Raw genomic sequence first — 13,800 nt, forward strand, 5'->3', positions numbered from 1 at the left:
TTTTGGGGTGAATGAAAAGTAGATATCATCTCCCAGATGACAGACTGTGTATTTCATTATTATGTATGACAAACCACCTTGGCAAGAGTAGGATTAATAAAGTTAACAAAAGCACAGTTGCAGAAAACTGGCAAATATATTATCACGTGGAGGCAGGAGGGGAATTAGAGTGGAACACTGGGAATCTCAGTGAAGAGAAGCTGTATCAGAAGGGAGGGTCTGAGTGCCAGTGCAGATTATTTAGTAGTTCCTCAGTAAGAAAGAAGGGTCACTGTATGATGCTATATTTTGTAATCTTGAGTTATTTTATTGGAAGTTGCTCTCATCTGTCTTTTGTTTCCCTTATTAATTCATCTTTACTTATTCTTTTTTCTATCAGGCTAGTGTAGTTCAACCTTCCTGCATAAGCCGGTCATGATGCAGACGTGTGAATACAGAATAGTGAATGCATATAAAATGCTCTGCAGTTAGTAAAGGGGTAGTGAAATAGTCATCCATCAGTGTTCAGGATGGGAAGGAACATCTACACCCGATTTTCATGACACTTAATCCTGCAGGGTCTGTGACTGTGAGCAGTACCAGATATGATGGGAAGCAGTATCATAGATGGAAAGAGAAGGGGAACCTGAATCTATAAGCCCACTTGTGGGAAACAACGTGATTTCAGCAATGATGAAAATACATTGTCTCTAATACAGATTTAAAGTCAACAACTAAACTACACCTCACAAATTTGTGACTTGCAGAAAGGGTGATAGTTTAGACGTATCAGTTCAAAGTCTCAGACTCATTTGGATGAAGATGAGACTTGTGTCATCAAGAATTAACCTGATACAGTAATTTATATTAAGAAATTACCATATTTATTTTTAATTAATTTGTTCTTTATATTCAAGACTTTAGTTTTCATAAAGCCTCTCCTGTAGTTGGAGTTTGAAAATGTATTAACCAGTGGGAAGGAATCCATCTCTTTCCTCACAAGTATATTGCACTTCAGAAAGAACCCTTAACTGAGGACTAATGTAATACCATCTCCTCTCTGAGACTGAAGACCTGTTTCTAGAGTGATCAGGTTCATGGTGAAGTACATAAGCGTGGGGAAAGGCGTCAGATTGAAACTAAAATTTTGTGAAAACTAGGGATGTAAATCTATGCTTGAATTTCATATTTGGTGTGTCTCTAATTGTGTTTTTTAAGTTGCCAACCATCCATTCAGTTGACTCACTCAGCTTGGACCACCTTCTTGCCCATAGAAGGCTCCTTCTTGCCCATGTGCTCCTGGTTAATCAGCCCACTGATATGGTTTGAAGCTGGCTCCCTGCCAAGCCTCCAAACCTTACCACCAGAAGTCCCCCCCCCCAACCTCAGGGAGAAGAGGGAGAAAAAATACTAAGAAAACCCGAAACAAGAGAGACAATCAAAGTGAGATATATAAATATATTTACACTTATATACAATTAAAATATACAATTTCACAAGGGAAAGGGAAGGGAGAAGGGAAAGAGAACAAAACTAAAATAAAATATATAGATATCCCAATTAGTGACCCAATATCTAACAACTAAAAGAGTTAGCAAAGAAAATATCTCACTACTCTCCTGGGACAACCGAGAGTCGCTCCGGAACGATCGCCGGCAACCTCTGTCTCCCAAGGTCGACAAGGCCCAACCAGGCCTCGCTCCCCAACACGACAGACTCAACAGCAGGGAACCTGCACCCCCAAGCCGCCGGAAGGAAAGAGAGAGAAGGCCTTTCATCCTCTCTTCTTATAGCCTGGCTTACGTAAAAATCGTAGGGAATACTGGGTAAATCTGGACCCTTCCTTGGTTACAAACTGGTCACCAAGGAAGGCCTAGCCCAAACCACCACACCTACCTAGGTGAGCTGACCTGGAAACCCTTGGAAATAGGCAGCTAAAAAGGTATGCTGCTATTTGTCACAGAAGTGGATACCTGTGTCTTCCAGCAAAGATCACCTGTTATGAATATTCTCTTTCTTCTTTTATCTCCCTTTCCAAGTAAATAAATTCGTTTAAACAGAGGGTTGCTGGTTGTCCTCTAAATTACAGATTAGTTTCTGGGCCTGTCTTACCATTTTACATGTTCATTCACAGAGTTAAGAAAAAGCTACTGATTTTGTACAGTGTGGAGTTCATAATATTGCCTTGGAAGGCTGTCAGATTAGGTTCAAAAAGCCATTAGTCTGCTGGGAACATAGACTACATCTTTTTTGTTATCTTCATACTGTTCCCATCATCAGTGATGTGCAGTTTGTCCCTGGTACAAATTCACAGAAGGAAAGGGATATTGCTGTTTTGTAACAGAAGCAAGGATTCTTTCCTGTAATTATAAGGCGTGAGACACTGACTGATCATTAATCAAGAGACTGATTGTAATAATAATGCACTTCCACTTCAGGCTTATGGGCTAATTCTCATTTATACTAATCCCATTTTGAACTGCTCCTGGATCATTACTACAGCGGGCAAAAAGGGTCGTGAGAGAGAGATTTGATGTACAACCAGAGCAGTGTAGAGACTCAACACAGAGAGAATAAATCCCTGTCCTCCAGTATTTAAGCCAGAGCCCCTGCATTTCCTTTGGTCTGTGTCAGAGCTGCTACTCAGCTCTCTTCCTTCCTCGCAGTGATGTGGCAGATGGTTTAGGCTGGCACAGGTGGCTGAAGTACCACCTGCTGCAAATTTTTCACTGTCTTTTGCTAGGTAACTCCTTTTGTTGTGGCTGTTTGCAAAGGAAGTCTGGAAATAGGAGAGAAAAAAGAAGAGAGTGTGAATTGATGTTGATATTCTTTCATGCTTTCTTGTTTTCTGTTGTGTCATTGCTGGGTACCTGTAGCTGGTGCAGGCTGGAATCCTGAGAGCAAAGGCAGCAGGCTTGGAGCTTTGGCTTCTGTGATGGACAAAAATGTATCTTTATTATCTCCTAGTGTTACTTAACCCATGCTGGGGGACAGCATTTCCCACTGCTGAGTGCTGTGAAGGGAAAAATCCTCTATTGACTGTAGGCATTAGGTGCTATATTCCCTTGACCCTTTGAACTCCACTGGAAATAAAACAGCCTTGTAGAAGCCAAATGAAATGTTTAAAATTAAGAGGAGGACAAGAGTTATCATCCAAATGCATGAAGGATAGGACTGGGCAGAGGCTGTGGCTGATACTGTGGATCTCAGAGGCTGGGATTGGTGCTTAGTCTCTGTTGAGGCGGTGGGAGATGTATGAAAGTAAGTCACTCCTCATATCTTAATTACTCTCTGGAGCCAACCATCCCTCTCTACTGAGGGAGAGAGAGACTTGAATACTAAATAAATCCATAATTCCATAGTGTAGAATAGATGACTACCTCTTCAGGGGCAGAAATCAGATGAAAAAAGGCCCATCTTCTGCATCAAGATTAGTACAGGTATTAGAGTGTTTATAAAATATATTATCTAGCTAACATCCTCTTTGGGTGTTTTCTTATTTGAAACATAATTGATGCAGATCTTTTGCTGCTTGATATTGCAAATAAACTTTTAAAAACTACTTGCTTTTATCCCTCCCCCTCCCAAAAAAAAGACTAAAAAATTTGTGAAAACCATATAATGATCACAGCACTTCTCACCAGTGTACTTTTCTTTGCTAAATCTATTTCAAGTGGTAAAAGAAAAGCACACTTTATGACAAGCAGTGCCAGGTGGATAATATGTAATCCCAGTGAAGTCAACTGTGATGTTTGTTTGTGTAAGAGAATTTACTGAGATAGATATGGGAGGGCTGCACTTTTGCTTTAAAAAATATTTGCTGCTAAAAATTAATCATTGACCATATTGGCAAAAACCTTCCTGAGAGTCAAGAAATTTTCAACTTATTTAAATAAAAAATTCTGATTTTTTCCAAATGAACAAAGCAGTTTCACGTATTCCTTTTATTGCCTTTACTTTTGCTTCTATCAGTATTTGAAGATTTTTTTTCCCCCTCCACTGAGTTTCCTGTGTCCTTTCTGCTCATTTTACCTTTGTTTGTTCATTGTCGCAGATGAACAATATCTTGCCTGTTTGCAGGAACATATCCCACCCCTCAAGTGTTCGCTATAAATGTTAAAAAAAACCCCCACTCTTCATAATAAGAGTGACCCCTGTGGTAATCAGGGAGACAGTTTTGATTAAGAACATCTGTTAGCAGATTCCCGGTTCTAAAGTCAAGCAGAACATAAGACAAGAAGATATAGAAAGTGACATTCTTCAAACTGTGAGGCTGGCCTCCCTGGGGAGACTCTGACCTCTTCCAGATATACAAGCCAAGATCATAAAAAAAGAACAGACATCAAAATATGTGGAATGTGTGTGCAGTTTGAAAAACATGACACCTTTGTTTCCGAGGTGCCTCATCTCTAAATTTCTAGGCACCACACTTCTGAGGAGTGTGGAGAGGCGCTGCACTTCTGAGCATTGCATCATGTTTACTCCTCAAACACATCCCCACACAATGAAAAAGAAGGGATAGATATTCTGACCCTCTGATCATTGTCTTGTCTCTTGTTTTTGGTTCTTCTCTTCTCCCTCTTTTATCCTTTAGGGGCTGACAAGGTTCTCTATTAGCAATGCATAAAATGGGGTCTGAGAGAACTGGCTTCACTTTACAGTTCTACTGGTGTAAAATGGTGATGTGGATGACATTACTTCCAAACAACTTGTATTCCTAGTTGAATAAAACCTTTTCCAGTCCAGCAATCTTTCTGCAGCACTGCCCAGGAGGAAATATTTAGGAAACAGTAAAGAAACATGCTTGGTTTTGGGGAACTTTGTGAAACACTTTAGAGAGTCTTTCAGTCAGCAAGGTGGAATTGTGGAATTGTCCTGAGGTGAACACGAGATCCAGGCTGTTATGTTAGACAGCAACCCATAAACCATACCTAGGTCTTCATAAAGACCTATGAATCCAAGTGTAGTCTGACTTTGCTGCTCTATGTCTTTGTTTCCTCTTCTGGAGGCATTAAGATACTGATCTTATTTGGAAAGAAGTCTCTAATGAAAAAAAAAAACAACAAACAACATACAAGTTCTATTTATATTTCCATGACAGCAGTATGAATTTAAAAAATTATTAACAATATTGCTCTTTTAGAAAAGATTTCTCTTGCTCATTATGAAAGGTGGGGTAAAAGAGGATAAGATGATGAAGAGAAAAGAGAGGTTAGATGTTTTCTCTTCGCTAAGTTATTATATTAAAAGCCACTAGAAAAAAGAAAGCATACTCAGAAAAATGAAATGTGGAAACAGGGAGTTTCCCAAGGATAGGTATGGAAGTATTTCTTGGCTGTGAATGAATTGGATTATGAAAGCCAAATTGTTTCTGGAGTTGAACATTTTGAGAAGTTAAAAGGCAACGAGATAGGTTTCTTATAGGTACACTGGCAACTCCATGAAGACCAGGAAAAGTGTGGGGCTGCTGCTGGAATGAGTGAGTATCTAGTGATGAGGAACATGAGAAATACTAACACACTTCAGATTCTCTCTGGACCAGAGAGACAAGCTCTGCTCTTACGCCTCCCAGGTCTTTGTGCCTCCAAGGAAGGTTTAAATGAGATAGAGCACCCTGAGTAGAGGGGGATAAACAAGGGTGAAGTGAGTCAAGCTGTGTGTGTGCAGTTCAGCACAACACAATGAGACGCATCCAAGCATGTTGAGGGAGCTGCTCTGTGTTTTTTTGAGGCTACTCTGATACCTTTGAAAAATCATGTGAGATGCCTGATAACTGATGAAAGGCAAATGTGACATCTATTCAGGAGCATCCTTACCCATTGAGAGATTTACTTGACAACAGTCTTCAACAACAGGTAGACATATACAGTCCTATGAGGATTAGCAACAGTTTTTTGCTGCATTCAATTGCAATGGAAAAAGGAAAGTAAAAAGTTATGTTGACTTCTTTCAACTTTTAGAAAAGTTTTATTTTGTTTCTATCCAGGCTTGAAACTTGTTCTCAAGTATCATATCTCCTAAGAAGAATGATGATTTTGTTTCAGAAGAGTTTTTACCACACTTTTCAGTTAAGTCTTAGTCATTATACACAAGAGAGTATTACAGGCTGATGTCAAGCTGCAAAGTGCTGTAAGCATGACAAATCTTCAATTTAATTCTCTGAATTGATTTCCTTTTGAGGGGGTGTGATTTCCTTCTGTCTCTTCCCTTTGGCATTTACTGACTTGGGAATGTTTCATATTTTTCCCTTATTGAGTAGAAATTGATATCCAGTACTATTTCTGAATAATTTTTAAAAGGTCCCTTGTATATCAGGAAACAATTAAAGAAGATATTAATGTGTCAGCTGCACAGATACACTGTTATTTATTTTATAAAAGAACCAGGCAAAATATAAAAATAAAACCACTGAAAAATCTGCAAAACCTTTGGATCTCTCTCTATCTACCCCTGGACATTCACAAAATCCAGGTGAACTTAAGTTTTGTTTTTTCTTGCTGTAAAGAAACAGGAAAAAATGTGAAATATAGAGTAGGACTTGAAATAAAAAATGAAAAAAAATATTTAGTTGCATGTTAGTCCTTCGTCTTGTATATAATATGTATACAGTGTTGCAAGGGTTATATTATGTTTATTGACAATTATATTTAGTCTTTCTCTTGCTATGTATTATTATGTTGAGGTTCCTCATGAACAAAGAAAAAATCCACTTCTTTTGAAATCAAATAAAAGGCTTATTTAGGTTTGACCTTGGAGTCCTTGACTCTGTACTAAGCAATCATGCCAAGGGGAAAAAGCTGAGAAGTAAAAGTCAACATCAAAAAATTGGAATGGAAATGACTAGCTGAGTTAACAATGGAAAGCCAAGTGGATGTCCCCAGTCCAGTTTGCACAGAATACTTAATGCCTCTGAAAATAGATCACTGCAAACATGGCACTAAAGCATTTTGTCTGTTTAGTCTAATATATCAACAGCAATAATATGCTATAATAAAAAATTACACAGGTAAATTCATTCATATCCTTAAAGCCTTAACTATGCCCGACAAGAACTGGAACGTGTAGGTAAATTATTCTGACTCAAGAGTGGCAGTCTCTAAAAGCTGAGGACTTTGTCCCTTTGGAATGATTCAGTGTGTAAAATTAGGAACCCAGGGTCTCCTGTCAGTCAAGGAAAGCCATTAAACATCCCTGGGGAGTGATCCTGGGACTGCTCGCGCTGCAGAACGTCACTTACTGTGAGTAACTTAAACAGGGACCTGTGACCTAATTCCTTCTCAGTTTGCCATAAACGGCTATAAAGGAATGTACAAAGTTCTGAGCACTTCCTAAAGGTGGATCACCTCACTTAAACAGAGCTCATTCTCTGTAAAAGTCTGTGCAGAGCAGTTATACAGTGCTACAATGGTTGACTTATGAAACTTCTTATTCAGGAATGCAGGTCATGTGGGCTTTATGTTCCATATGAAAACATGTACTTTTAACTAGAGTCTCTGTTCTGTTTTACCAATGCTCTAAAAATAAATAATAGATACAAAAAAATAATTAATTAGGCAACTAAAGAGATAACTATTTTTTCATCAGCAGAAGCAATCTGTAGTCCACTAATTGCATTGAATAGCTCACCATTTGTTATAACAAGGGCTCAGGTAGCTGACTGCAGCTACACAGACAACTAAATTCAGGAGCCTAATCCACAAGGTTAACTTCACAGAAGGTTGCCATTGTCTGCTAAGGTTGAAGAGATCCTAGTCTAGTTCAGTTCCTGGTGCAGAACAGTTCTGGGTGACTGATGCAAAGAGGAGAAAAACAGGGGCACGAGGGACGGGGGCTGCAGCGAGACTTTGTTCTGGCATAAAAGCCTGGAATCTGAGAGCAAGGAATGGAGTCAATGACTGTGTTTTGTCATTAACACTCCCTGCTCTTAACTTGGAGACTCTTTGGTATTGCATTGTCTATTATTCTAGTGACTGTCTTATGTAGATGGTGGCAAGGAAAGACCTGGGAACAGAGACACATCTCCGTTCAGTGTCTTGTCCAAACCATAGAGTGTAGGAATACTTTTTATTTGATCTCTGCAGTGTTTCTCCCCACCACTGCCCTACTGTTTGCAGATCCAATTTCAAAAGGGTAGGCTAGAGTATGACTTGATCCACTCTGTGCTGTAGCTTGGTGGTTAATAAACTCTCCTGGGATGCCAGAGATGATAATGTAGAGATTTTGAAATTCTGAGTAAGTCCCAAAGCAGAATCCTACCCTTAAATTGCCTATTAGTCTGCCATTTTGAAGCTTAGTTCGATGAACTTTTTCCTGTAGCAGGTGAAATATTTTGAATGATATATAAAGCCTTTGGGTAAAAGACACATCATAAATAAATGATAATGGTCAACATGAAAGCCTATTCACAGGAAGCATTGTCAATCAACATGAATGACTATTGAGAGAGATTTAAGGCTGAGACTTTTAAAAGAACATAAGCAATCCATTTCCCTTTAATTTTCAGCAACGACTGAGGATATATATATGTAACCTAAACTGTTTAAAAAATCCTAGCATAAATTCTCAATAGACTAAAAAATACAGGATTTGATATTGCATCCTGCTTCTGATAGAAATGGTTCAATGTTGATATGTGTACTCTTTTTTTATCAGACCTCCCTGCATCTTAATATCTCTGGAGAACTGATTCTGTCAGGAGGATTCTGATCCTGACCGACTGTTGCCATGGTATTGGGTTATTCTGAGCTGTGATGAAGAAAAGCAAACAAACTTGAGAAAGAAACTGGCTTTAAAACATATTCTCAAGCCACAGTTCCTGAGACTAGTTTTTGAAAACTAAATCTCAATTTTTGTACAATGTGGCAGTTGTTAAGTACTTCTGAAAAAAGCATACCAGTAACCAGAAGTGTTGCTGTGACAATAAATACAGACATAAAAAGAGAAAAATGCAGGAGCAGAAAATTGGACCAATTCTCTCACTATTTGAAATTGTTCATTCTCATTTAATGGCATTATCCTACACTGAACTGAAACCCCTAGCTTTACTGAGAGCCTTCAAAAGAGCAGAACTTTTTGCAGATTGTACCCTTGTTTTGCTAGGCACTATTCCAAAGCCGGTGAGAGACAATGAATATTTTTTGATATTACTGAGCTTTTGAATTGAGGGCATAATAAGGAATTTGTACCTGTCTCTCATCCCTAGATAGTAATACAGCTTTTCTATTATACCTGTTAATACTCGTTCAAATGCACATCATCTCTTTGTACTGGCAGTACTGCAGAAGGTTCTGGTAATACACGAGGTAGTATTTTCTGTATACAGGCCCTGGCATAGTAAGTTCATATTCTTAGAGGATAGAGTTCCCTTGATAGGAAAAGGGAAAAAAAAAAAAGTCCTCAGAGAAATCCTTTTTATTGGGGTGGATGAACCAAGAAGGATGCACAAGTTTCAGCAAGCAGCATTCAAAAGAGTAAAAAACGAGAAGTGTGAAATTATATGGGGAATCCTGGAAGTTTTCAGCAAGTTTGTTATTTACAGATGGATAATTTTGTTTGCCAAATTAGTATATGTTTTCTGCCTATTCTGCAGGCAGAATTCACAGCCATGAGGGACCAATACATGCGAGGTGGAGAAGGCTTCATTATCTGCTACTCCATCACAGACCGCCAATCCTTCCAAGAAGCTGCTGAGTTTAAGGAGCTCATTTATCGTGTCCGGCACACCTATGACATCCCTGTGGTGCTGGTGGGAAACAAAATAGATCTTGAAGAGTTCAGACAGGTAAGTGACTTCTCCACTGTGTTTGGCTTGGTTTTCCTTGCCTGCCCCAGGGGTTTCTGTAGCATATGTTGTACAGTATCACTGAGAATTATTAATACAAGGTGAGGTTTAATCAAAGACCAGCAAACTAGGACTCATAATAAATTAAAGTGTTTGTTGTGCTTTTCATTCATGTGTTGTGGAACTTAAAGTAGCCTTGGTAAATCACAAGCAAACCTTCTTTTTTTTTTTCTTGAAAAAGTTTTTCAATTTTTGTTGGAAGTTATATATATGTATTGAACACAGAAAAAACTTCAGCCAGGACCTTTAGGGCAAAAATCCCCTATTTTCTTTGGAAGTTACCAGCCATTAAAGATTTTCTTTTTTCCTAAGCATACTAGATTAATTAAAGGCTTATCAACCACAAACTGAAAAAAAAACCCCACATAATTAGTTAAAATAAAGAAATATATATGAGATTATCTTTGCCTGAAGATGCAGTGACCATGTTATTAAAATATTCAGGTAAGACGGGGACTTGAATTCACTTTGTTTGTATACAAGATTTCAGCTACTATACCCATAGAGCACCATATTTTTTTGACTACAAAAGCAATGACTGTGGGTCTCTCAATGCCTTTAACAATCTTTGCTCACCCTTTTCCTTTTTCTCCTTCTCTACTTCTCGCCTTGCTGTTTGTACTGATGTGTGTATGTGCAAGGGAGTGAGTTAGAGAGAGACCATGTTAGAATGGCTTGGTTGTGACCTGGTATTGAAAGGAAAATATCCTTAATCCTAAGCAGAAGCTTTGAAAAGGAAGAAAAAAAAAAAAGATATTTCACTATGTGGAAATCTTAAGACACTCTTAATGTACACTGTGATTGTTTTCAAATGCCTGACTCCTATGCAGACATAAGTAACAGTTAAATAAAATGGTGGGTTTAGGTTCATTAATATCTGTCTGTGTTCACACAATTCTGTCTACTTTTTTCCGCTTATCCTGTCACTCTTCTCCCCACTTCTTTGTCTTCTTTCTTCTACCTGAAGGCAGAAAATCCAAGGCAGCGTCAAACCTGAAATTAGTCCTAAAGATCTGATTATGTACATTTAAAACTTCACATCTGTTTTCCAGATCATTGACTTCCTCCCTAAATTAGGCTATGACAAAACCCTAATGGTGACAATCCAGCTGCATCTTAATGCACAGCTTGAGGCTTCAAACAGCAGTGCCTTGTGCTTATGCACTAGACTGGGAGGGATGTAGATTCAGTTGTTCTGTTGAGAGAACAGGACACTGCACCTGACCCCACCAGGAATAGGATACGACTGGTTATCTACAGTTACTCATAGATGAGATTTTCTGGAATACTTTATTCACTGAGTGATATAAAGATACTCTTTCATTGATATTTGGCAGCACTTCTTTCTGACCTTACTTTTTGTTGAACTTTTATATTTAATCATTGTCAGTGCATATAAAAGTATATATGCCTGATTTAAATGCTTTTACATGCTCCTTGATGATCATGTCTGATCTCATGAACAAGAAAATTTGTGTGCATGAATGTCTGGATTGGATTTGACCATCCAAGATTAAAGAGCATGGAGGGGGGAAGTTGGGAATGATATTAGAAATTATGACTGTGAGATGTGACAGGCACAATAAAAGCTGCTTTATGAGATCACCACTGAAGTTCCTGACTGAATGTTTAAACAAGGAAATTCAAAATTGTTGTCCTACATTTTTTAAATCTTTCAATGAGCCAGGAATTAAGTCTTCGAAATGTTTTCCCCCATAAGCCCTCTAAAACTGACAGAGTTCAGCAATGTTAGAAGGGCTTTCTCAAATATACTTCAATTCAGACTTTGACCCTTAAATCAAAGACCAGTAAGATAATGCAAAGCAGATCTGCTCATTTGAATAAAGCACTTGAATATGACTATGTGTCCATAAGCTAGTGGTATGAACCAATGAGAGCAGAGCTGTAGAAAAAAACAGTTTATTCTGAAGTTCACACCTTGGAAATTTATTTTTAACTTTGGACTTTCTCTACTCGAGGTCTGTTGTGTCAATAATTAGCTGGTGCTGAGGTGAATAAGTTGTTCTCCTGGACTTAAAGTTCATCTGTTCTAGGTCATGTTCTCAGAGATTACAATTGAAAGCAAACTGTGGTTAAGTGGAGGTGATGAGGAGGTACTGCTCAGAGTACCTTCCTGACCCTAACTAAAGCACCAGTGTGTGGCAGGACACCTCTGTGCCCAGCTTTAAGCGCATATTAAAGGACTGTGTCATCTCATTTTGTCAGAAGTGGGACATGAGGCTGTGCTGTGTCTTTGACAAACACTGAAATAAGTTATATGCATGCTCACTTTTTAGGTGAAGAAATATCTAAGTAACTCAATGAACTGTGGGAAGGTAGATTTAAAGGGATCTTTTCAAGGTCATGCGCTGTAGTTATGGCTTCATTAAAGGCATTTGGATGGACAAGAGTGACAACTAACTAACTCTGGGGTGACAAACAGCAGAAAGCTGATGATGTAAGGCATTAACATATCAATGAACAAACAGTGAGGATTGTTCACAAACATACCAAATTCAAACTGAAAAATAGTAGATGTCAGAATACAATCAGCCAGATTGGAATTTGACCAGGGCACCAGGGCCAATATTGTGGCTTTGTTTAATGACATTTTTCTCCTATGGATTTCATTAAAACAACTGTAATGTTATTCATGTTATTTCAAAACATAACATTAAGTTCAATATTCCCAGGCATCATTTTCATTTAATGACAATTCTGCAACAATCAGACAGGCTGTAGTAGCTTGGCCAGACAAAGCTCTGTTTGAAATGTGATCCCCTACACAGTACAGTTAATGATGTATGTTGCTTGCCTAAAATCCATCAACAGGACCACAAGAACAAAACTAATCTACAATTAAAATTATGTCTTTGGAGAAACACTGCTGAAAAACAAAACCAACTAGCTTATTAGTTTTAGATAATATTCTTATTTTATGATGGCTTCAGTGAAGTGATAGTCTTTACATATGCCTGTGATTTTTAACATCTTAAGAAATGGGTTTGTCTGTAGTCCTTCTTAAAACAAATCGTTACATTAATAATGCTTGTATGTCTTTTAATACCATCAGTTTTTCAGAAGCATGTAGGGCATGTTTGAAAGTACCACTGATACTTTCATTTCAGGTAAGCCTTGTCACTTTACTCTGGATGGACACTGGGTTCTTAATGAAATTTAAAACATGTATGATAGATAAATATCTAATTAGGACTCATTCATCTTTAAAAAATACTTTAAAAACCTGATCCTATTTGACCTCATTTCATACTAATTCTAAAATTACAGCTTTATATTAAAATATTTTGTAAGTAGGACCTGTGGCATCATTGAAGTGTTATTTAAAAAAATATCCATAAGACTTTTCCTAAGGATCATTTCGATATATTTATTACATTGAGCAGTTCAGAGGGGAACTAACTACACAAGCTCCTTTGAATAACGGACTGTGGGTCTAAGCTGTAAAACATACTTCCTGGCAGCTTTTTTCAAAATTTTAATGTGAATGTTAGAACCCCTTTGGGAAATTCTACCTGTGTAGAAAACCTCATAGCCTTCGTGGAACAGTTTTTCCTCTACGGTTTTGTTTGACCTCAGAGGAATAAGCTGTGGGCTCAATTGATGTCCATGTCCATGGATAACCTGCTGATGTCCATTCAGTCCGGGGTTAGGAGGGCAGCTCATGCTTCTTACTGACTGGCCTCTCTGGGAAGCCTGTCATCGAAGTTGTTAGTTTTTCCAGTACAGTTTTGGTCCTGAAAAGAATTATGTAGTTGTTTACCCTTCCACACTGGAGTTGTATTATTCACTTCAAGCAAAAATCTGAGAGGAGCTGCAGAAACTCTTTTGAAAGCATTTCCCTTTACAGCCTTCTCCTTCAGTAGGAAATACAAAATCAACATGAAATCTGTCTTTTCCATCCAGAGATGTAGTGACAGGACAAAGGGAATGTCTTCAAACTGCAAGAGGGTAGGTTTAGA

At 38.2% G+C, this 13,800-nt stretch overlaps 1 protein-coding gene across 1 annotated transcript in view; it reads left to right on the forward strand.

The window, feature by feature from the left end:
• RIT2 (Ras like without CAAX 2) overlaps positions 1-13,800 on the forward strand; it is a 174,130-nt gene that overhangs the window by 74,988 nt on the left and 85,342 nt on the right. The window contains exon 4 of the mRNA XM_017819738.1: positions 9,569-9,760. Coding sequence (XP_017675227.1) covers positions 9,569-9,760 — 192 coding nt within the window. The remainder of the gene's footprint in view (positions 1-9,568; positions 9,761-13,800) is intronic.

The sequence above is a fragment of the Lepidothrix coronata genome, unplaced genomic scaffold (assembly GCF_001604755.1).
Source record: "Lepidothrix coronata isolate B3197 unplaced genomic scaffold, Lepidothrix_coronata-1.0 Scaffold77, whole genome shotgun sequence".
Taxonomy (NCBI): Eukaryota; Metazoa; Chordata; class Aves; order Passeriformes; family Pipridae; genus Lepidothrix; species Lepidothrix coronata.